The 25822-nt window shown below is 43.3% G+C and overlaps 1 protein-coding gene across 2 annotated transcripts; it reads left to right on the top strand.

The window, feature by feature from the left end:
- The first annotated feature begins 1125 nt into the window (after positions 1-1125).
- Positions 1126-24386, top strand: LOC130366895 (DNA-directed RNA polymerase II subunit RPB1-like). 2 transcript variants are annotated; one of them, XM_056569256.1, is made up of 2 exons: positions 1126-2119; positions 24253-24386. In XM_056569256.1, the coding sequence occupies exons 1-2, from the start codon at positions 1785-1787 to the stop codon at positions 24254-24256; spliced, it is 339 nt and encodes a 112-aa protein (XP_056425231.1). In that variant the 5' UTR covers positions 1126-1784; the 3' UTR covers positions 24257-24386. The 2 variants fall into 2 exon arrangements, with proteins under 2 accessions (XP_056425231.1, XP_056425230.1); XM_056569255.1 differs by lacking the exon at positions 24253-24386 and adding an exon at positions 3144-3447.
- Positions 24387-25822: the final 1436 nt, after the last annotated feature.

The following is a 25822-nucleotide window of genomic DNA, read 5'->3' as shown; positions in this document are numbered from 1 at the left end:
AGACTACAGTCAGCCATTCCGGCTATATACTGATGCTAGTTTTGAAGGTCTGGGAGCTGTCCCAAGTCCAGGAGGGACAAGAGCGTGTAATTGCCTATGCCGGTCGTAACCTGCGAGGAGCAGAGAAGAACGATGCTAATTAGAGCTCCTTCAAGTTGGAACTTCTCGCCCTGGTTTGAGCCATGACCGAAAAGTTCAAAGACTATTTGGCTGCCATGCCATTTACTGTCTACACGGATAATAACCCGTTGGCCCACCTGAACACTGCCAAGTTGGGTGCTATCGAACAGCGTAGGGCTTCAAGATTAGCCAATTACTGTTTCACCATCAAGTACAAAAGCAGCAAGTCGAATGTTAATGCCGATGTACTGTCTCGGATGACCCCAGGCGAAGAACCACCTGTTGAAGACGTGTGGGAAGACGTGGAAATGCCCCCATTTTATCAACGGTTCGTGAACCAGAATGTTATGACCGCCCTCATGGACGGTGACTCAAGGTCCGAGAAGGTTAAAGAAGACCTATACACCTGGAAGACTCTTCAAGACGAAAGTCAAGTTATTGGGATCTGTTGGACTACCTTCTGGTGAAGGTGTGATTACATGTTGAAATGTCTGTGACGACAGAGGAAACGACTGTTTGTGCACAAAGGAATGTTGTACCGAAATTCTTTGAATCCAGTCTCTGGTGATCAACTTCCCCAGATTCTGGTTCCCCGAAGAGACGCGTGATGATGGTCCTCAACGCATACCATGACCAGTCGGGACACTTTGGAGTCCACAAGACAGAAGCTACTGTCAGGCTAAGATTCTATTGGATCAAAATGCGGAGTGACATTGAGAAATGGTGCAGTGAGTGTGCAGTCTGCAACGTCACCAAAAATGTGTGTAAGGATGCAAGAGCACCCCTCCATTCTATCGAGAGTGAAAGGCCCAACCAGTTGGGCACACTAGACCATGTCAAACTGTCTCCTACCTGGTCCATTTATACTTATGCTCTCACTATGGTGGATCATTACTCCAAATGGGTTGTCGTAGTGCCCATTAAAGATCTTACAGCCAAGAAAGCGGGCCAGATGTTCATCTTCAAATGGGTACAAACTTTTGAGTGTCCGGAGTCTGTCCTAACGGACCGTGGAACGGCTTTCGAGGCCCAACTCTTCCAAGAGCTATGCCAATTCCATGCCTGCAAGAAACTCCGGACCAGCGCCTACCACCCTCAAGGGAACAGGCTCTGTAAACGCATCAATCAAGTCTTCATCCACATGCTGCGAGCATCCTCTGTGTCAAGACAAGAAGAGTGTCCCTGACTAATGCCTGAATTACTGGAGATCTATAACACAGTCCATTGTTCTATGGGGTATACCCCTTTCTACTTGATGATGGGGTGACATGGGCAACTGCCTTAAGACCGAACATTTGGGCTCCAGGCCCCAATCAACAACTCTCCACAGGCAACTCTCCACAGGCCTCCCTTGAGAGGCAACAGGAAGATTACAACTGTCACACCTCCGCCAAACCACTTCAATTGGGTGAAAAAAGTCTGGCTTCGGAAGTTCTTTAATATTGGACTCCATCTGGGAGACAGTGCCCTATACTTTGACGGCCATACCTTATCCCGAATCTGATGTATACGAAGTACATAAACCCGTGTATGAGCCACAAGTCATCCACCGGAATCGTATCAAGCTCTGTCTCAAAGAAGATCTACCTGTGCTCCCCGCTCCATTTCCTCCAGATGTCAGACCTGTGAGGTAGTACGTCCCTAGCGAGGGGATCCACCCATCTATGGATTTCCCCATGTTTCCTCCAAACCAGCCGGCAATCTTCTGTGTGTCTCCAACCTCAGGACTAGTTCAACCCACCTTAGTCACCATGCCAGTCCCAGTCCTGTCACGGTTGGCTCCGGCCTATACACCTGTCTCCCGAGTGACGACCATGTCTTCAGCATCTCCAGCACAAATGCCAGTGATGCTGAGTCCAGCAAGTCCTGAATCAATACCATCTCCTGACTTTGCTGAAGAAGAGCCGGCTGCAGCTCCAGAAGCTCCAAGAGTTCAAGATCCTCCAGAGGTGGTGCTGCGCAGATCCCAAAGGTCAACTCAGGGACAATTACCAGCCAGGTACAGAGAATAAGTTGTAGTACCATGTATAAAGTTGTCAGTATAGTATGTAATCTATTTCAGTCAGTCTAGCATAGTCAAATGCTAATGTCATGTAAATAAGTGTATTGTGTATAAACTAGCCCAGTATAATAGCTAGTTAGGACTGGAGCCAGGATTTATATTACCAGTCCACAATTGTCTAATGTACACATGTCTAATCATTTTTCCTGTCCACATGTTCAGGGTGTTCTACTGGCCAGAGGCTTCCCTTGAGATATGAGTAAGGCACGTATAGTGACAGAGTTGCTGTATATAAAGGTAAAAGTGGTATGCTGTATAAAAACATGTATAGAGTTCTGGGGAGAAGTAGATAGTGCCAATGGGCCCCAGCAGCTAAGGCATTGGGTAGAGAGCCTCCGGCAGCCCAATCCACACCAAATGTGTTTAAATATGCTTAATTGTATTGAGTCTGCAGTTGCAAGGTTTATAAATTCCCTTATTTTTACAAATGTATTCCCAAAGGAGCATGTATGGACATTTTCACAAAGTGCTACATGGCCCTTTCCCTTGTTTTTGTTACTCATATTCAGACCTGTGAAGGACATTCTACAATAATGCCCCAGGAACTGTTGTCATCACCAGGCCCCAGTGGCCACTTCCCATCATCCACCCTCCAGGACTGGGCGCCGAGGATGGCTGTGTTTAAGAGGGGGAGTTTGTGGTGGACCAGTACAGGAGTTATACCCCTGTACCCTTGCTTCCCTGTCAGGCAGCCTCCCTGTAGTGTCCCCTGGGCCCCGACACCTGTCTCCTTATGTATATATATTTTATGCCATGTGTTATACAGTAAAGTGTATATAAGAGTGTTATTGCTTTAAGAAATGTTAACATGTGATCACCATTTGTCATGTGAGTTGTCATGTGAGTGTAACCCCCTGAGGTATCAGTGACCATGTGATCTATGGAACCCCTCCTAGTCTCCCTTATATAAGCCCTGGGTGGAGCTAGCTTTCTCTCTCTTATGCTCTCTCTTGATTTCCAGTTAAGTCTTTGCTGAGGTCCAGTGCAATCAAATCCTAGAGTGTGTCTGGAGTCCATAGGAGGCCTCAAGTCCATCCTGCAGCAACAAGCTTTCAAGTGTACAAGTAGGCTACAGTCACAGCTTAGTCAGTCTCAAGTCAAGTCAGTCACAGTCATCTATTGTCAAGTCAGAGTGGCCTGCACTAAAATTGTCCAAATCTTCTGCAAGTCCCAGCAAGCCCTTAACGTCTCTGAAGTCACTGGTCACCTCCGTGGGCATGGCTGAACTGTATAGACTGTACCATCTGTCACTCAGTAAAGCTACCATTGACCGTAATTTGGCGTCGGAGTCATTATTGTCCCCGTGACTTGCCCAGGATCCGGCGGTATACCTTCGGGTGGTATTGTGGATAAACCCCACCCTGGCATCATGAATACAAGGGGTTAATGCCATCTGCCCCTAGGGTAATTCCCTCTGCCCTGCATTACACCCTCTACCACAAACACTTTCTTCTTGAACCGGGTGGGGAGGCCCATACAATTGATCGCTGGATCGTCCATGCAGCTCTTAGCTGCAATCAGCTGTCAGCTACACAGTCCCTTCGCACGGGAAGATGTGCAGCCAGCAGCAATTTTTTTTTTTTATGGTACAAAATGACCCGATCAGCCATGATCACTGGCCCTATTACACAAAGTGATATAGCCCTGTTTGGCCAATTATTGCCCTGTGTAATAGGGCTCTTTGTCTTTTATGTTTTTCCTGAAAAGTTTTATCCTTGTGGCCTACTACCTTTTTTGTGGCAGCCATCTATACTTGCCTACTGAAAAAGGGGTCAATTTGAGCACCCTGAAACGTGTCTAGGCCGTTTAATCTGAACAGAGCGATATACTAGCACTACCTTAATTACCAACAACATCTGAACTTTAGCCGGCACGGCAGTTCGCAACCAAAACCACCTGCTGCACTAACTACTGATCTCGCTCACTGAGCCTACCACAAGTCTGCTGTTTCTAGTGTGAGTCCGTTACCGACATCGGTGTTTGCTGACACCACGGACCGCTGACGAGGGAGCTCCTTGCCGGAACCCTCCAGCTGCCAAGGCATTCACGCCGAGAACATCGCAGAGAATACAGCACTTGTTTCCATTGGCCCGCCGCAGTGCGGAACCAGCAGCCAGGGTGAGACTGTTCCATTCATTCTATACAAACTGTGAGCGAATCCATCTAATGCCACTCTAACAATTGTGCCATCATTTGAAACATCTACTGTATTTTTTTGCCGGACTAACAGTCCAATTCGGAGCAATATCCATGGACTATCCTAGAATTCTTTAGGTTGTTGCTTCAACATCTATCTGTCATTAGGGCCCAGTGACAGTTTATTATTACTAATGCTCTGATCTTTTAACTACTATTTTATATTGATATTTCTGTTTTTTATTAAAATTAGCATTTTTTCAGAAACCATCTGTCTCATTTTTTATTCATTGTGTACCCAGTAGGGTGATATTCTTGAGGTGTGGTTAAAATTGCATACTTGATTTTTCATTATTTGATTGGTGGGGACCGATTTTTATCCACATTAACCTCGAAAATCCCAGGTTGTGAGCTGCACACACAGTCTCTTTTTTTTCCCTTTGGTATTGTGGATAAACCACACCCTGGCGTCATGAATACAAGGGGTTAATGCCATCTGCCCCTAGGGTAATTCCCTCTGCCCTGCCTTACACCCTCTACCACAAACACTTTCTTCTTGAACCGGGTGGGGAGGCCCATACAACTGATCGCTGGATCGTCCATGCAGCTCTCAGCTGCAATCAGCTGTCAGCTACACAGTCCCTTCGCACGGGAAGATGTGCAGCCAGCAGCAATTTTTTTTTATGGTACAAAATGACCCGATCAGCCATGATCACTGGCCCTATTACACAAAGTGATATAGCCCTGTTTGGCCAATTATTGCCCTGTGTAAGGCTGGGTTCACACCACGTTTTCTTAAATACGGTTCCCGTATACGGTTTGGAGGAGGGGGCGGGGCTTAATCGCGGCGCCCGCACTCAGCCGTATTCGGGAACCGTATTTAATGCAAGTCTATGAGCCGACCGGTCGGCTCATAGACTTGCATTAAATACGGTTCCCAAATACAGCTGAGTGCGGGCGCCGTCATTAAGCCCCGCCCCCCTCCTCCAAACCGTATACGGGAACCGTATTTAAGAAAACGTGGTGTGAACTCAGCCTTACAGGGCTCTTTGTCTTTTATGTTTTTCCTGATAAGTTTTATCCTTGTGGCCTACTACCTTTTTTGTGGCAGCCATCTTTGGATCCATTCTATTTTATCAATATCTTTTTCTGTAGGTGGCATCTCCACAACTGGACACAATATTTCACTGTGATCTCACTAGAATGCTATACTGTACAGTGAGATTACAATCTCCCTCTTCCTACTGGTTATACCTCTAGTTATGCAGCCAATCATTTGACTTGCTTTCCCTATGGCCTGGGTGCATTGTTGACTTATTTTTGAGTCTGTCAGAAATCCATAACACTAAATCCTTCTCTTCTGAGTATTTGTATAACACAGAACTGCCAATATGATTTATTTCCCAAAAGTGCATTATTTTACACTGCAATTTCCATTGTTTTGATCCCTTATATAGTAAAGTTAGCGAACAATGCAAAAACAAGTTTCAATATTTTGAACCTGTCTTCAAAAATGCCATGCTGTTTTGGGTCCAACACGTTGATAATTTTTAGGTGGCCCATTATCCTTTCTCATTTTATACAGGATTTCCTAAAATGACCGGTAGTCACTAGTTTCTTAAACTATTACCCCCTCTTATGGATAGGTACAACACTGGCAATTCTAAAATCATCAGAAAAATCACCTGTTAATATGGCTATATACAGGAGTTTGTGGGGTTCGTCTGACATTATGATGCCCTCCTGCCTATACACAGGCACAGTCCCAATCTCCAAGCTGCACGAAGCACTGGGTCAGCATGTGCTCCATGCATTCTCAAGGGAGCTCAGAAGATACATGAGCGTCAGGGTGTTTCATTTTGTAAGGCAAAAAATTAAATGCTACATTTTTGCAGACTTTGCTTCCTCCCCGAGTCTCAGTGATGTGAAACATATATATGGCAAATTTCAAGAAGATTGGATAATATTTAGAGGTTGCACACTTTGATCAGTTTTGTAAAAGTAGGCAACAAACACGATTTTTCAATGTTACTTACTTTTATTGGGAAAACTAGAAATCACAAACTTAAAATAATATTAAAACTAGACACAAAGATTAATAGGTAGTATCATAGGCAAAACATGTCTTATATTAATCAACTTTGAATGATCCAATCCCTTCTTTTGTTCGCTTGATGGAGTTTTCTGTGATGCTCGACTACCCTCAACAAGAATGTTTTTTGTTGTTCGTCCCTGAGCGATCCGTTTAACTTTTTTATCAGAGCAATTCCCCTTTCTGTGGTATCATTGACCACCTTTAGAGCGTTCATATGGCTGTTCTCCATCCCAAGTAGATGTGAATGTCTGTTCAAGAGGTTTTCATCTAGGACTTGAACGTCATTTTTTCGTTGCTGGAGGCAAAAACTCGGCCTCTTCATCACCAGGTGCTGATGATATTATACCTCCAACAAATAGCAAGCTATGATAAATATACCACAGTTGGTTCACTCCAAAGATGTACACCAACAAAAGAACCAATTGTGTAAAATACTCAGTTTCTTGAACATATATCAGACATTTAAAATAAAGAATGAAATATTAAAAATAAGGCACTGACATGACCATACAGGAAAGTGCAGGTAGCAGGAAAAGCGCCTACACATCGAATCCAGGGAAAGACAGATCTTGGAGGAAACCCAGAGAAATCACTTGTAAGAGAAAGTATTATAATGACCAGCACAGAGAGATATACAAAAGTGTATAGAACAATGGAAAAATCATATAAAAGTGGCAAGAACTACACAAAAAACAACGATCTTTTCTTTGTGACCTAAAAAAAATTCTTTATCTTCTTGTGATACACTTGTCATGTCCCCACATTTTGCAATGTTAAATAACTCGACAAAATCACCATCCCAAATCTGCCGTTTCACATTTGCTTTATCTGTGTTTCTCGATTTCTCTTTACCCAGATTTTGGTATTCTTTATACAGCTTCTGTATACCAGCATGGATATTCTCCTCCATCTTTCCTCCACACTTCCTGTAGTTTAGTACTGGTAGATTTAGCAGCATCTGAAAGTGTTTCTTTCATTTCCTTGTGATGGTAAATAAAAACTAAAAGTACTTGTTCCTTTGAAGGGAGCCGAGCTCCTAAAAACTCACCACTAGGCACCTTTTCTAGTAGCTACATTTCTCTTTTGGTTCCCATTGGTTGGTTGAAAGAAATACATGAGAAGCCCATTAGTACAAAGCACTTCAATATTAGAAATTTCACTAGTTTCACTAGATAAATGTGTGCAACCCCTAAATTTTATCCAATCTTTTTGAAATATTGGCATATATATCTTTTACATCACTGAGACTCAGGGCGTAAGCAAAGTCATATGAAAATTACATCTTTGGAGAAATGAAACCTTAATAATCATTGCACTTGAGTATCTCTGGCGCTCCCATAGAGAATGCATGGAGCACAGGCCAACTCTATTCTCCATGCAGCTGGGAGATTCGGAGCCCTTTTTTGGAGATCCCGGAGATCCCAGAGGTCAGACCCCCCACGATTAGACACTAATCTCCTAGTCAGTAATCTGTCCATATAAAAACCATTTGAATAATTTTACCACCAAACAGGTTCATAATTATCAGTTGGCCCTAGGTGAGAGAGGTCAGGTGAGCATTCAACATTCCTGATCCTCTTACTCTCTGGGGAGATAAGCCACCACCAGAGATGTCTATCAACGGCTAACCCACCTCTTACCATTACAAACATGCACACATTGTCAAGCCAAGTGTGCTTGTGTATATTGTGGTCTAGAGAGGTAGCTGTGTATAGTCTATCGAAGTTATGAAGACCACCGAGTCAACTACTCCCTTAGACTTTTCAACTGCTCCATGTGAATGCATGACCAATTCCCCACCTTTTCCCAGATGGATAAGATCCCCAAACATCCATGAAGGAGGGTAAGCGGTAAAGGCCCCAGGACACATTTTCCATGGGGCCATCTTACAATTCAATCCTGTGTGGGGCCCCCTGATCTCCTGCATCTGACAGAGCACCTCTGTTTTAGTGATACTGAAATTAGGTGACAGGCAGAGAAACAGGCACTTTTATTAAACAACATGGTGGAACTATCCAGTCCACATGCCATTTATGAAGTGCATGAGGGGCGTATATTTACTAAAGACTTGTAACAGGTAACTATTAATTTGTTTCTACAGATCCTATGTGAGTAATCCATTTCCATTGTAACAGACAACAAATATATCTGGAATAGTCTATTCCTACTGTCATATTTTTTTCCATTTGTCCCCTACCTTACGCTAACATACACTTAGTAGGCTATGGAGTAAAGAACAGATAACAGGTAGTCAAACTGCAGGATCAGACTGCAGAGTTTATATGTTGTCAGTTACCATGGAGACACAGTGTCTGCATAGAGGCTGCAGAAACACAATGGTAGAACATTTTTATAACAATACATTGTATAGTTTACTTATTTCTCATTTAAGATGCAAACAGAATTGCTTGTGAGTTTGTACATAGCCTTTCCTTTACAGCATTTTCTTCTCGTTTTGCTCCCTTTTTGCTTTGTATCCAACATAAGTCATAAGTGTCTATTGTCATATAAGCTCCAGGAGTCCCCATCTAATACCTATGGTATGACCTGTAAGATTTTATTATCAGTATGTAGCAAACATTGCAATGGTATACCCAGTATAAGTTTGGAGATACCCCGCCCTTTTCAAACTCACAGCGGGCAACCTGCTGCGAGTTTGAAACAGAATTTGCTCGTGTGAACCCTTACACAAAAAAAGAGACAGCTCTTTCTTCTACTATGCTGTACTTGTTCATTTTTAAAGCAGTTAATGCAAAAACTATTTACACATCAAAGAACATAAAAATTATCATCTAAAATTCAGCTGCCAAAATGTGTTTTTCCAACTTCATAAGCACTGGGTCTCTGTGACTAGAATAAGGATTAGCTAGCTATCTTAAAGACTCTTTGGACTGCAATCACTTAGGAGAGGAGATAATTATTTTATATGATTCCAACTATCGGCCCCTCAAGAAGGCATTAAAGAAAAAAAAAACTTAAAGGGGTATTCTGGGCAAAAACATCTTATCCCCTATCCAAAGGATAGGGGATAAGATGTCTGATAGCGGGGGGCCCGCTGCTGAGACCCCCACGATCTCCCTGCAGCACCCTCATTCAATGCGGGTCTGCATCTCCAGTTTCGGAAACCTCCGGGTTTCCGGGACTGGGGACGTGACATCACGCCACACCCCCTCCATTCATGTCAATGGCAGGGGGCGTGACGGCCATCACGCCCCCTCCCATAGACATGAATGGAGGGGGCGTGGTATTACGTAACGTCTCCAGTCCCGGAAACCCAGAGGTTTCCGAAACTAGAGATGCAGACCCGCATTGAATGCGGGTGTTGCAGGGAGATTGCGGGGAGTCCCAGCAATGGATTCCCCGCTATCAGACATCTTATCCCCTTATCCCCTCCTTTGGATAGGGGATAAGATGTTTTTGCCTGGAATAGCCCTTTAAAGTAAAACAAAGATTGTGACTGAGCAAAAAAGGCAAAATACTGAATAAAGCAATCAAGGCATTTACACTATATTTTTATAAAGAAATCAATCTCTTTTTTTTTTTTTTTTTTTTAGCATAGAGTATATTGTTTTATTATTTCTTACTTTAATAAAGTGCCATTTATTCCAGAGTACTGTACTAAACACACTTGAGGCCTGATTGGGCCTCAATTAGCATAAGGGCCCTTTGACACATGCTGACACTACCCCAATAACGATCAATGATCAGCGAGATTGGCACTCATTTACAGAGGCTTAAAGGGTTTTTTAAATACTCCCCATCCTGCTGGCATTAAAAAAAAGAAATCTCTACGAACCTGCCGCAGCTCCCCCAGTGCCCCCAGTATAACTCCCCCTGGTATTGCTGCATGTCTTCTGGTATGGTCTTCCTGGTTCATGTGGTCACCGCATCAGACTGCTGATCAGCAATTAGCCAGTGTGATGTTTTGAACCCTGATCTTCTTCCTGGTGCCGGGGCTCAATACATCACATTGCCACTCAGACAATCACTAGCTGAGACGGGACATTTTTGCGGCCAGCTATTTGATAAGCAGCAGTCTGACGTGTCAACCACGGGCAACCAGAAAGTAAACAGCACTGGAGGATGGGCAGGGATATTGAAGGCACCAGGAGAGCGACGGGGGGGGGGGGGGGGGGGGTAAATAGAGGTTTATTTTATTTCCTGCCAACAGCCTAGGGAGTATTTAAGGATTTAAGGCTGTACAACCCCTGTTTAGACAGGGAGACGTGTTGCCAATAATGTCAATTGAAATGGCTGCACAAAAGATTCAATCGGCTGACGAATCCAGTGTTTGCACGTTCATCAACTATTTGCTGGGCCTTTAACATGGGCCAATAATCAGGAATAAGTGTTCCTAGGAATACTAGTTTGTCCAATAATCAACTCTTATAAAAGGGGCTTAACACATATTCACAACCATAGACATGCATCCTTATCAATTGTACACAGGAACTCCGCAGACCATATAGGTGTTTACAGTTACGGTACAACACATGACTACGGCGGTTGTCTTTTCTCAGAAATTTGCTTTCCCTTTTCCAGAAGCCTAGTGCACCTTGAGACTTCTAGGCTACTTGTCTACCTATTCCCACCCTCTACACAAACTTCCCATCCTGCCATCCCATAACAGTTTCATCCTGCTGCTTCCCCCAATATTGTACCTGCTGCTTACTCCCATAAGGATAATAATTCCTTTACTCATATAGCACTAACATATTACAGAGCGCTCTGCAGAGCTTGTCACCATGCCCTTATAACATCAAATACAAAATAAACATACTCAATAATCCCCACTGACACAGGCTGAATTGAAGTGCCAATGGCTCACCACTGCTGCCCTGGATGTCGCCCTCCATCGCTGTCGCCGCGTCCCCGGAGTGTCCCCGTCGCTCCGGAACATCTCTGCTGCCCGGTATCCTTGCTCTCCGACGCCGCCATGACGTCGCTATGCACGACATGATGGCAATGAAGGAGAGCGCCGGCCATGCAGGGGATCCCGGCACGGAGCAGACACCGAGGAGGCAGGTAAGGTCCATCCCGATGTCCTGTAAGCTATTCGGGACGCCTCGATTTCACCGCGGCGGTCCAAAACAGCCTGACTGAACAGCCGGGCTAGTGTTATTTTCGCTTCAGACGCGGCAGTCAGCTTTGATCGCCGCGTCTGAAGGGTTAATACAGGGTATCACCGCGATCGGTGATGTCCTTTATTAGCTGCGGGTCCCGGCCGTTGATGGCCGCAGGGACCGCCGTGATAGGTGTGTATCCGCCTTATAAGACGCACTAACTTTTCCCCTCCAGTTTTGGGGACGAAAAACTGCATCTTATAAGGCGAAAAATACGGTATCCATGTCACACCCCTTGTGTTCAATGAGTGGGCCCATGATTTAAGTTGCCCCTTCTACCTCTCCTCATGCTATCTACACTACTGACATTAACGTAATGAATGACAGGCTGGTCCAGAAAAAGAGAGGACCCTGTCCACAAGGGCTTACCGTCTACATGAGAAAGGGAAGGGAGACAGTAAGAAAGGGTACAAACTGTTCCTAAATTGTAGGCTTCTTTTTGAGTAGGTGAGTTTTTACATTGCTTCTTATAGTTAGAGGCAATATATAGAGATCATTATTTTCTGACCTATCATAGCGTGACCCTAATAATATAAAGTCCATAAAAAGGGACTGTCCATAGTAAGCAAATCCTAACATATATTCTTTACAATGCCCCTTCTTCAGTTTGAGGAATTGACTCTTCTTTTTTGTTTCAACATGTCACCAGCTGTTTGGATTGGATTAATGATCCCAGCTCTGCATAAATAGTAGTATAATAAACTTTATGTGTCTGGCCGGCTTTGGATTTCTTTCATATAAATATTAAGGATACTGGGCTTCAAATGGAGCCTGTAAAGCTTTTCACTTCTAGATGATTGTGAAGTTAATGGAAAGTTACCAGCTCTGTACAAGCTGCACATATAATACTCTCATTAACCAAATGTACAGCTCAGGCATTTGTTTTCACAATCACATCCGTGGCAGGGCAATGTTTTATCCTGGTGTTAAAACGCAATTAACTTTTTAATTGTTTCAGATTTTTTTCTAAAATGTAAAGAGACAAAAAGATCACATGACCAGAAAGTTTATATTTAAAGGTGTTCTCCACTTGCACTTTTACTATTTTGGTGTCATAGGGACATGTTAGAATATTAGATCAGTGGGGGTCTCAGTGACCCCACTAGTTACTAAAACAAATGAGCAGAAGCACTGAGCTGAGCACTGACCCTGTTCCTTTTTGCTCAGCTCTCCTCAGAAAGTAATGCAAGTCTATGAGACTTTCTATAAATCTGCACACAACTGGCTCAGCTTTTGAAGTAGAGCCAAGCAGGGCTAAGCACTAACTAGCGGACACAGCCTTAAAGGGGTACTCCACCCCTAGACATCTTATCCCCTATCCAAAGGATAGGGGATAAGATGTCAGATCGCCGGGGTCCCGCTGCTGGGGAGCCCCGGGATCGCCGCTGCGGCACTGCGCTATCATTACAGCACAGAGCGAGATCGCTCTGCACATAATGACGGGCAATACAGGGGCCGGAGCATCGTTACGTCACGGCTCCGCCCCTCGTGACGTCACGGCCCGCCCCCGTCAATACAAGTCTATGGGAGGGGGCACGGCGGTCGTCACGCCCCCTGCCATAGACTTGCATTAACGGGACAGACAGTGATGTCATGAGGGGCGGAGTCATGACGTCACGCTGCTCCGGCCCCTGTATCGCCCGTCATTACGCACAGAGCGAACTCGCTCTGTGCAGTAATGATGGCGGGGTGCCGCAGCGGCGATCCCCAGGGTCCCCAGCAGCGGGACCGCGGCGATCTAACATCTTATCCCCTATCCTTTGGATAGGTGATAAGATGCCAGGGGCGGAGTACCCCTTTAAGGTAAGCAATTATGTGGCATGTAAGTAAAACCAAAGCAAAAATAAATGACCTCAAAACACACTTTCCAAAGACAACAATGATAAATCCCCCCACCCTTCTGTCATTTTTTTAGTGATTGGTGGGTAGGGTCTCAGCACCCAAACCTTCACGGATCAAAACAAGTCAGAAGTTTGTTGAAAGGATAATTACCCATTAACAATAAGCTGATCACAAAGTGTTCCACTGCTAGGACCCATAGGAGTGAACTGTGGGGAAACCCAGTAATAAGGCTAGTTCCATACTACAGTCTCCGGATGGAAATATTTAGAGGACGAGCGGCACTAGGGCCATGTGGACATTGGCATCTCCATAGACAGCAATATATTCTATTTAGATTATACAGAAAGAATGAACAATGATCATACTTTCAGGGAATGAATTTCTGCAGCAGAAATTCTGCAGTGTGCACTGTGCAGCTGAAACCCCATTGACAGCAGTGCTGCACTGGAATTTCCAAGCAAAATTTTAAAACGGAATTTTGCTTGGAAATCACGTAGTTTGAACCCAACCTAAGTGTTCAGTTTCCCTGTAGTGCCACCATAAAGAAAACTAGGCATTACACAATGCCCATTCAAATCAACAATTTGTCTTTTAAAACAGGACAAGACAGGTCCTTCGGAAAGAGACATTTTTTGTAATGTTTCTCCACTCTGACCATGAGATGAGGAACCTTAACATAGGACCCCCATCTATAAACGTAGAATTCCATTATAGGTTATGTGGAAATGTAAGGTTCTAGACTAAACTGGTTTAAAGGGGTACTCCACCCCTGAACATTTTATCCCTTTTCCAATAGATAGGGGATAAGATATATGATCGTGGGGGGTCTGGCTGCTGTGACCCCCCCGCGATCTCCTGGCCAGCACCCCGGCATTCTAAATGTTCATGTTCAGAGTGCTGGGAGTACCCATTTGAAGAATAAAGGATAATTCTGCACTTTAATGCAAAGAGGCTGTGCAGCTATGGTATTGCTCAGTCTCACCTTCCCATAATGGTTTAAAATGTTTAATACAACCCAATTACAAAAATGATTTTATACAACTATATATGCATTTCTGCAAACAACTATTATTCCCGACAACCCCAAAAACATGTAAACTCAACTTGGAGTTGTTGCTGGAAAAACAACATCAGACATGTTAAAATCCAACATACTCAATCCTTTTCTCCCACAACCTCCCACAAAGGATTCGATTTATTTCTAACCTCCCTATATTGGGTACACTGCCACCATTTCCAGACAGGTAGGTGTCTTATATACATATATATCCGAAGGCTACCTTACGAACAAGAGGAAGGGCAAGTTATAATTAATGGAATTTCTTTATTAATCTATTGTTCTATTATTGACATACAAAAGATGCAGTCTGACACCTCTTTACTGCCCTTACACATTGATAGTGTCCCCAAAGGCCCACACACAGAAATATTGTCCCCTTAGTGCTCTCCTCACATTGATAGTGTCCCCAAAGGCCCACACCCAGAAATATTGTCCCCTTAGTGCTCTCCTCACATTGATAGTGTCCCCAAAAGCCCACACACAGAAATATTGTCCCCTTAGTGCTCTCCTCACATTGATAGTGTCCCCAAAGGCCCACACACAGAAATATTGTCCCCTCAGTGCTCTCCTCACATTGATAGTGTCCCCAAAGGCCCACACACAGAAATATTGTCCCCTTAGTGCTCTCCTCACATTGATAGTGTCCCCAAAAGCCCACACCCAGAAATATTGTCCCCTTAGTGCTCTCCTCACATTGATAGTGTCCCCAAAGGCCCACACCTAGAAATATTGTCCCCTTAGTGCTCTCCTCACATTGATAGTGTCCCCAAAAGCCCACACCTAGAAATATTGTCCCCTTAGTGCTCTCCTCACATTGATAGTGTCCCCAAAAGCCCACACCTAGAAATATTGTCCCCTTAGTGCTCTCCTCACATTGATAGTGTCCCCAAAAGCCCACACCTAGAAATATTGTCCCCTTAGTGCTCTCCTCACATTGATAGTGTCCCCAAAAGCCCACACCTAGAAATATTGTCCCCTTAGTGCTCTCCTCACATTGATAGTGTCCCCAAAAGCCCACACCCAGAAATATTGTCCCCTTAGTGCTCTCCTCACATTGATAGTGTCCCCAAAGGCCCACACACAGAAATATTGTCCCCTTAGTGCTCTCCTCACATTGATAGTGTCCCCAAAAGCCCACACCCAGAAATATTGTCCCCTTAGTGCTCTCCTCACATTGATAGTGTCCCCAAAGGCCCACACACAGAAATATTGTCCCCTTAGTGCTCTCCTCACATTGATAGTGTCCCCAAAGGCCCACACCCAGAAATATTGTCCCCTTAGTGCTCTCCCCACATTGATAGTGTCCCCAAAGGCCCACACACATAAATATTGTCCCCTTAGTGCTCTCCTCACATTGATAGTGTCCCCAAAGGCCCACACACAGAAATATTGTCCCCTTAGTGCTCTCCTCACATTGATAGTGTCCCCAAAAGCCCACACCCAGAAATATTGTCCCCTTAGTGCTCTCCTCACATTGATAGTGTCCCCAAAGGCCCACACACAGAAATATTGTCCCCTTAGTGCTCTCCTCACATTGATAGTGTCCCCAAAAGCCCACACCCAGAAATATTGTCCCCTTAGTGCTCTCCTCACATTGATAGTGTCCCAAAAGGCCCACACACAGAAATATTGTCCCCTTAGTGCTCTCCTCACATTGATAGTGTCCCCAAAGGCCCACACCCAGAAATATTGTCCCCTTAGTGCTCTCCCCACATTGATAGTGTCCCCAAAGGCCCACACACATAAATATTGTCCCCTTAGTGCTCTCCTAACATTGATAGTGTCCCCAAAAGCCCACACCCAGAAATATTGTCCCCTTAGTGCTCTCCTCACATTGATAGTGTCCCCAAAGGCCCACACACAGAAATATTGTCCCCTTAGTGCTCTCCTCACATTGATAGTGTCCCCAAAGGCCCACACCCAGAAATATTGTCCCCTTAGTGCTCTCCCCACATTGATAGTGTCCCCAAAGGCCCACACCCAGAAATATTGTCCCCTTAGTGCTCTCCTCACATTGATAGTGCCTTGTTAGTGTTCACATTAGTGATTTTCTCACAGTGAAAGTCCCCCACATCACATACACTATTGAAGAGCCTTTTAATGTACTATAAAGAATGATGATTGATGATTTCCTGCATTGCAATAATATTCATATATGTGTGTATCCTGAGGACATGGATATACAGTGGTCCAAACAACAAAAGACGTGGTCTCAAATGGCTGGATGTGCTCAACCCCAAATGCGGTTGTGCATTTATACTGGGGGAGCAGATCCTGCCCTTGTAGTCCGTTGCTAGGGGCGATCCCCAGCATAAAAATATATACAATGGGGGATGCCTGCAGCGGACTACAAGTGCCACAATAGAATCCTACACCAGATAAACGGTGCGGATGTGTAACAATTGTATTGTATTATACAGTGGTCCCTCAACATACGATGGTAATCCGTTCCAAATGGACCATCGTTTGTTGAAGCCATCGTATGTTGAGGGATCCGTGCAATGTAAAGTATAGGACAGTGGTCTACAACCTGCGGACCTCCAGATGTTGCAAAACTACAATTCCCAGCATGCCCGGACAGCCAACGGCTGTCCGGGCATGCTGGGAGTTGTAGTTTTGCAATATCTGGAGGTCCGCAGGTTGAAGACCACTGGTATTGGAGGTTATACTCACATGTCCCCGCCGCTCCGGACCGTCACCGCTCGTCACCGCTGCCCTGGATGTCGCCTTCTATCACTGTCGCCGCGTCCCCAGGGTGTCCCCGACGCTCTGCTTCCCCGGGATCCTCGCTCTCCGTCGCCACCATCACGTCGCTACGCACGCCGCTCCTATTGGATGACGGGACAGCGTGCGCAGCGACGTGATGACGACGATGGAGAGCGCCGATGATGCAGGGGATCCCGAAGAGGACGCACCAGAGCCCCGAGGACAGGTAAGTGATCATCAGCGGACCACACGGGGCACCGTAAACGGCTATCCGGTGGCAGCTGAAGCAGTCTGCGCTGCCGGATAGCCGTTTATGCGATGGCCCCGACATACAAAAGCATCGTATGTTGATGCTGCCTTCAACATGCGATGGCCTCTGAGAGGCCATCGTATGTTGAAATGATCGTCGGTCGGGGCCATCGTAGGTCGGGGGGGTCACTGTATTTGAAACGGGGTTTTACCCATTAAGTGGCTCCCTCTATCCTGAGACCCTGTCAACAAGGGTTTACAATCTACAAGAGAAAGGGGAAGGAGAGAGTTACCTGGAGCTTAGAGTAAATAACAGCTTCTACCCTCTGATGTCTCTCTTTATATTGAGTATCATTTGGTGACCACACTGTGTCCAGCTGAACATTCACATAGAACTTGAAACACACAATGGCTTCTGCTGCGTAGCAAGTCATGGAAGACGTCATCAAGACAATAACAATCTTATCAATCAACTTTTGCCAAGCATGTTTCTGCCATCATTACAACTGGCAAATACCGTTATTGTTCCGGTATGGGTTTCATGACAGCCAAATAGAAAATTGAAGGTGGTAGAGATAAAATTTTAGGGGAATTATACTAAACAATCATGTTATTAGCTTCTGTCAGAAACACTACATGTCATTCTTTAAAGGGGTACGCCAAAGGGCTGAAGTGGGAAAGGTGTTTTCAAATCAACTGGTACCCGAAAATTAAATAGATTTGTAAATTACTTCTATTTAAAGGGGTAATGCCATGGTCTGCAGATAGAAACACGATTACAGGGGTACTCCGGTGGAAAACTATTTTTTTTTTTTTTTTTTAAATCAACTTGAAAGTTAAACAGATTTGTAAATTACTTCTATTTAAAAAATTTAATCCTTCTAGTGCTTATAAGCTGCTGTATACTACAGAGGAAGTTCAGTTGTTCTTTTCAGTCTGACCACAGTGCTCTCTGCTGACACCTCTGTCCATGTCAGGAACTGTCCGAAGTAGGAGCAATTCCCACAGCAAACCTCTCCTGCTCCGGACAGTTCCTGACATGGACATAGGTGTCAGCAGAGAGCACTGTGGTAAGACTGAAAATAACTACTCAACTTCCTCTGGAGCATACAGCAGCTGATAAGCACTGGAAGACTTAAGGTTTTCTAATAGCAGTAATTTACAATCCTGCTTTAACAAAACTTTCTGGAACCAGTTAATTTGAAGAAAGAAAAAAAAAAAGGTTTCCACCCCTTTAAAAATCTTAAGCCTTTTAGTACTTATCAGATGCTGTATGCTCCAGAGGAAGTTGTGTAGTTCTTACTAGTCTGACCACAGTGCTCTCTGCTGACACCTCTGTCCATGTCAGGAACTGTCCAGAGCAGGAGAGGTTTGCTATGGGCATTTGTTCCTGCTCTGGACAGTTCCTGACACGGACAGAGGGGTCAGCGGAGAGCGCTGTGGTCAGACCGGTAAGAAGTACACAACTTTCTCTGTAGTATAAAGCAGCTAATAAGTACTGGAAGGATTACGATTTTTAAAAAGAAGTATTTTACAATTCTGCATAACTTTCTGACACCAGTTAATTTGAAAAGGTTTTCCTTTGGAGAACCTAATAAGAAAATGCGCTTTAATGCCCCCTTACATACATCAATGTATATTTTACAGGTACTAAATAAATATGTAAAAAAAAATCTATAAATATAGAAATCAGGTAAATTACAGTAATGCTATTCATTACAGGTGGCAGCAAAGAAGAAAAAGTAAGTTTGAATGTAAGTGAATAGGGTTACCCAGAAATAGAAAATGCTAATTTCTTTAAAAAAAATTGTTAACATTTTCTTTAAAAAAATAAAAATTATCCAAGGGAGCCATATATTCCTAAAATTGGTTTGTGAACAGTGTTCCCATGCTGCTAATTCCTCCAATCTGTAAATGTGGTCTACTTAGGTTAGGTGCTGATTTTGATGTCCAGGTTCTAGATAATATGTTTCTGGCTGCTGAAAGCAGTATAAGCCGCATCCTCGTAAGTGTCAGACATTTTGGTGGAACAGAGCCTGTTTAAATCTGACGCAGTCAGGAAGAGTGGGAGATTGGCTCCAAGCCTGATTGGCGGACAGTGGAGCTGGTAGCCATAGCTACAGAGACTGGGATCGCTGCTGGAGTGGGGTAAGGTAAGTATGTTACAACATGCATATGCGTATCATATAGGGTGTCCTCTTCTGCTGACCCCTTTTTTGTGAGCAAGAAAATGTCTGCTTGGTGCATCTATACAATATATAGACAGCCATTCATTTGGATACCTGTTACATGAGTCCTGCTTGTCTAACAAAGAGGGAGCTGGTGGTGCTTTAAAGTGGAGAGGCATTGCAGCCCAAGGGCACAGGACACCCCAGGCTATGTCTTTTTGACATGTCAGGGGCCACAATAATGTCAATTATTTCAATAATAATAATCTGTCTCTCTTTCTCTGTCTCTGTCCATACATCAGTTTGTAAGGATAAATATGAAATGTGCAGAATACATTTCCACCATCATTAATACTCTGTAAACCTAATAAACCAACAGCAGGATCATTATCTGGACTGGGAAATGATAAACCCCACATCAGTTCAGTTTTTAATTAGATACTTTCACCTCCTATCAGGAAATATTTATTTCAGGCTTCCTGCTGGGCAAAGCTCTTATTAATCATAAAAGGCAAGGACACAATGTACGAAGTATAGAAAAGACTTGTGTTCCTAGTCTATAATAAAAATATGTATTTTATTATTATTATTATTATGTGTACATATATTGCATCATACAGAAGTGCCCTAATATTAGCGATTAGGGTAAATGACCCTGAGGAAAGCAGTAACATATCATTGCTTTTGTAATAAAATAACGTTTACCACTCTGTTTGCTGTCAGCAGCTGAAGGACGATGTGCGGACACGCGTTGGTAACAATCATTTGTCAATTTATTGATACATTTCCATGACGAATAACAGAGGAATTGCACAACACAGAGTTCTCAGAAAAGATGCTCTACAATATCTAAGTATTTAGTAAAAAAATAAATAAAAAAAACAACACGTTACATCAGGAAAGCTGAAAGTCCTCTATGAAGGGTCATATATCAGAAGCTCGGATTGGTGGGATTAGGTAGTGAAGCACTTTGCAGTCTCTAAAATGAAAGGTCTTTAATCCTCATTTGAGCATCATGGTCATTTCATCTTTCCTGTTAACTACCAATGTTTTAATTGATCCTGTAATCCTTAATACTGGGAATACTCAAAACTAAGTTTTTCCACTAATAGTAACCAATTGTGAAGGCTCCCATGCATATTGCCGCAAGATTGACTCAATTTAAAAAGGGCTGTTGAAAAAGTTCAAAGCGTAAGTCTAAAGTTGTGAGCTTGCACAATTTTCAGCTATAACGTGGAGAGACACAGGCCATGCTGGGAGGAAAACATATATAGAGTAAAATAAACTATGTCCCGCTCACCACATGTAAGAGTCCTCACTTATGATTGCTCAGATCCTGGGTTCTGAACACTATCATTTATCATTCTTTTCATACGTATGTATGACAATTTTTTTTTACTTACTGTTGCTTACATGCAACCCATTTATCATATAGTCCCACGACCTTGATAAATAAATCGCACGTAAGCAAAACCCGGAAAACCCACTTACAAAAGCATTTTTTAAAGCAGAAAAGTTTTCCCTTATGTCAATAGCCGAAGTTCTTTATCTACCCTTTATTACCAGTAGCGTTGCTAGAGAGTGACGGGGAGGGGGGGGGGGTGTACTGCATCGGGTGGAACCCTGCCTGGCCTGCCTGGCACTAAATAGCTGCACTCCAACTATACCGCAACAACCCATCCACCCTCCTCAGAAATTTAAAAATATTAAAAGCAAACTATGCCGCACCATGAATATCCGTACTCTGGAGGCTATTTTGTTTAATTTTGAGCCCGCATTTTGTGATGTTGGTGGGCGGAGTCTTACGTCGCTGCGCTGAGGCTGGAGTTTACATCATGAAGGAAGACAGTGCAGCACCAACAGGCACATAAACAATAGTGAAGCCACAAAAACATTAAAAAAAACTCTTAAAAAAATTCTTACACAATTATGTTGTGCCTTATTCTATTTTAACACAACATTAATTTTAAAATGTTTTGGGTACGCCAGCATGTACGCATCATGAAATTAACAAGGTGTGCAGTGTGTATTTTCAACCTTAAAATTAATAGTTATTGGTTATATCCAGGGCTGTGGAGTTGGTAGATAAATGTTCCGACTCCGCAGTTTTTTGTACTTCCCACTCCGACTGCCTGACTCCTACTTCTCTGTATTAATATGCGAATGTATTTATAAACACTTACAGTTGATTCCAAGAAGCTGTTCCACCAAGTTCTTCTAAGCTCTTCAAGCAGAGAGAGGTAGTTGGGCAGAAGCTGCTGCCTTCTCCTTTTTGTGTGCTGATCTGCTGCTGAAGATAGGGCAGTGGGAGGATCCAGGAAGGGGAATTTATTATAAAACATGATTTCCCTAGTAGAATCCCATAGTCATGGTTAAAGTTTAAGCTAACAATCGGAGTTTACAAGTTTTTATAGCCTTAGCTGAATGGCAGCAGTTTTTCCAATGGTTTAAAGCTTCAGCTTTAACTATTGACCCTCCATTCCCTTCCCTTATACAAGTGTCTCTAGTCCTGCAAAAAACATATTTACTTAATCCCTTAGCAGTGAGAGGCTAGGTTACCCATGGGTTCCCTGTAACAGCAGAACACAACACTATGGAAAGTATAAGTATTGCCGCGCCTAATAGTGAAGCACATGAAAAGCATGCTTCTTCACGGTCACTTAATGTGTTCGTTTTGCAGTTACGTGAGGCACTGCATGCATTGGTCTTTATTCTTACAGTAGAGAAGTTATTAATTATAACTTTTTGTGAATTGGACCATTTAAACTTGCTTTTTTTTTTATTCCAATCTAAATTTAGTAGAAGTCGGAGTCGTTGCATTGTTTGCCGACTCCGACTCCAGGTACCCAAAATTTAGTCCGACTCCTCGACTCCCACTCCACAGCACTGGTTATATCATTCATTTTTTCTATAATTAACATTAACATTAATGTAGTAGCTTTGTTTCATGATGCAGAACAAGAACAGTGGTTAAAGTGGGTGTTAATGTCCTTTTCTGCAGACGTATACACTTTCTGTAAGCCAGGTTGGACCTGGAATACATATGCGACTTTTAAATGGAGATGCAACTTTTTTTCTTCATAAATAGTGACTATTGCATTTGATAAATACATGAAGACTGCAAAGTAAAAAAAAAATAATAATTACTTCGTGAGCAGAAATTTAGAAATGTGCTTTGGAATGAGCAAAAATCAAAAAGTCGCAGCGTGTATATAAAAGTCGCACTTTTTTACGCAAAAAAAAATCTACTACAGAGCTTGATAAATCTCCTTCTTAGACATCATAGAGAAAAATGCAACTTGATGCGTCTATGGGATGGTGCTTATCCGAGTGGTTCTAGCGCCCACCGGATTATTCAAATGTGTAGAATGTCCAACTGTGTTTTCCAGGCGAACAGTCCGCACATTTTACGCCATTTTACACTTTACAGTGAAGCTTTGAATCCAGTAGATTCAAAAGTGACAGATGTTCCTGCAGAAATCTATGCTCTTGTGCCATTCATCTTAAACTTGCAAAAATCCCTAATTTTTATTACCAAAGAAAACAGATTTTGAATTTCTGTCTCGTGTGAATCCACTCTTAGTTGCTTAGAACACATTTGGTCGTTTTTAAGTCTTTCTGTTTACTGTAATGTTTGTTCCTTGATTAAACACAAACACATTATTTGTTCCAGAGACATGTTATTATTGCAAATTTTAGGCATGTTTATGCATTTCATTTGAATAGAAGTTTTGGGAATAAACTGAACGGGGTGACCTTCCCCATCATATCATGCTGTAAAGCGGGCTGGCTGTCACGCACATGGTGGATGGGGCAGCGCATGCTGTGACAGGCACTGAACCAGCAGATTCCCTGTCACACATATCTGCAAGTGAAAGTAAAAAATGTTATTACAAAACATCTGGGAACTTTTATATATATATATATATATTTTTTACCTGGAAATTTCTGACTGCAAAATAATGCTAACAAAATACACCTGGTTTCTAGGCAAACATAAGTCGTAGGTTGCTTTTCACACAGAAGAATTTTCTTTAGTATTTTGCATCAGTACAGTGATCCCTCAACTTACAATGGTCTCAACATACAATAGTTTCAACATACAATGGTCTTTTCTGGACCATTGTAACTTGAAACCAGACTCAACATACAATGCTACGGACAGTCCAGATCTGTGATACCTGTCACAACTGGAGGAACTGACCAATCAGAATGGGCATTTTACTGGTAAATCACCCATATTACTGAAGTGTATGCACTGACTGGTGTCTGGTAGCGCCCCCTACAGTACAGGGAGGAACTACAAGTTCTGTACTACTCCTTACCTGTGCCAGGGTCAGCTGCTCCTTTGGACACCAAGTAAGGGCGGCTCCCTTTGGGACACTGTGTGTACTGTATAGGACCCTGAAGAAGCTCCTGTTCTCTACATAAACCATTGTTTCCCAACCAGGGTGCCTCCAGCTGTTGCAAAACTACAACTCCCAGCATGCCTGGACAGCCAACGGCTGTCCGGGCCTGCTGGGAGTTGTAGTTTTGCAATAGCTGGAGGCACCCTGGTTGGGAAACACTGACATAGACAGTGATTTACAGCTCCCAGCAGCTATTTCTTACTTTTATATGTAAGGATTTGCTTTATCTCTATTAGTTATCTACTTATTTTTCTTTAATCCTCACTCTTTCCTTTTTTTCAGATGACATTTTGGGGCTTCAGAACCAATTACCAGGTTTCCATAGAGTTATGGTCTCAACATACAATGGTTTCAACATACAATGGTCATCCTGGAACCAATTAATATTGTAACTTGAGGGACCACTGTATTTTTACACCACAACTAAAAATGTAACCTACACAGAAAATGATAATGGATATATGTGTGCCTCTTCTGTGTTAGGGCCCCTTCACACAGCTTAATTTCCGAGCGAAATTCAGCAGAAAAATTCAGCATGGATATTCCAGTGCAGCAGCCTCCCATTGTTTTTAATGGGATTCTGCTGAAAATTCCAGACTCATGTTCAGTGCTGAAGTGCACTGCGGTCTATGGAGACAGCACATGTCCGAGCGGTCCTAGTGCTGGCTTGTTCTCCTCATGTCTGCTGCCCACAGAGAGTCCGTCTGGAAATTTTCCGGTCACACATTTTGTTGTGTGAATGGGCCTTATGGACCCACTCCTAATTTTGGCTTATAAATACTGTACTGATACATTGTTCTGACTAAATTTCTGTAGTTTGAAAGTAGCCTTAAAGCCGTTGTCGCGTGCCACATAATTATGGTGTCTGGGTGGTAGCTGTGATAAAAATGGAAAAAAAGTTGTACTTACCTGCCAAAATCCCATGCTATGTCAATCTCGATGATCTGTGGTTCTGGATGAGCAGTGGTTTCTGCTTTTCTATCGACACACAGGAAGCGCTGCTCAACCATTCACTGGCTAAGGTGGGTCACCACTATGAGTGGGCACACACTGTGTGTCGATACAAAAGCAGAAAGTTTTGCCTAGCCGGAACCAGAGACAATAGTGACGAGCACAAGAGGTGGTATGGGGGCAGGTGAGTACCAGCAGTGTATAAAATGGGAATTTGTGAAATGGTTCCCACACCGTAGCTGCTCAGTCAGCTCTGGTTGATGTACTGCTCTCTATCCCTGGGATTGTTTTAAATGGATTGAACTAATAAAGGAAACACGTTTTTAATGGTTGAGTTGCTATCTATATACAATTTATAAAAATCATTTTCAGAGGGGAACTTACCTCTTCAAAGGTATTTCTAATGAAATATTTATTGCATATTAACAGGATATGCAATAAATCTCTTTTATATGTGGGTCCCATCTCCTTGGGCAGCACCTACTGTATCTCAGATTGAGTGACACTGCCCTGTCTGTTTGCTTGGTGCAACCCAAGGCGACCAGGAAGAAAAAAACAGCCAAACCGCTCCGCAAGAAGACTGCACACGTTATCCTCTAGAAGCCCATCTACATCTTTTAGACATATATAACATATGCTTTGGTATACCATAAATGTCCAGATGAGGATAGCCCTATACATGCTTCAGTTTGTTCCCCTTGAGAACGTTACAGTGTTAGTGATGAAACGTGTATGAGTGCAGGGCTGCCAGCAGAAATTTTGGGGCCCCTTACACAGCTTGTAGTCTCACATTGACCACACATATAATAATGCCTTCCCACATTACCCCCATAGATTATAATGCTCCCTCACATGGCCCCCATATATAATCATGCCCCCATATAAGTAATGCCCCCTCACA

Source organism: Hyla sarda, chromosome 4, assembly GCF_029499605.1.
Source record: "Hyla sarda isolate aHylSar1 chromosome 4, aHylSar1.hap1, whole genome shotgun sequence".
Lineage (NCBI taxonomy): Eukaryota > Metazoa > Chordata > Amphibia > Anura > Hylidae > Hyla > Hyla sarda.
The sequence above is the reverse complement of the archived record's forward strand: the minus strand, read 5'-3'. Positions and strand labels throughout refer to the sequence as shown.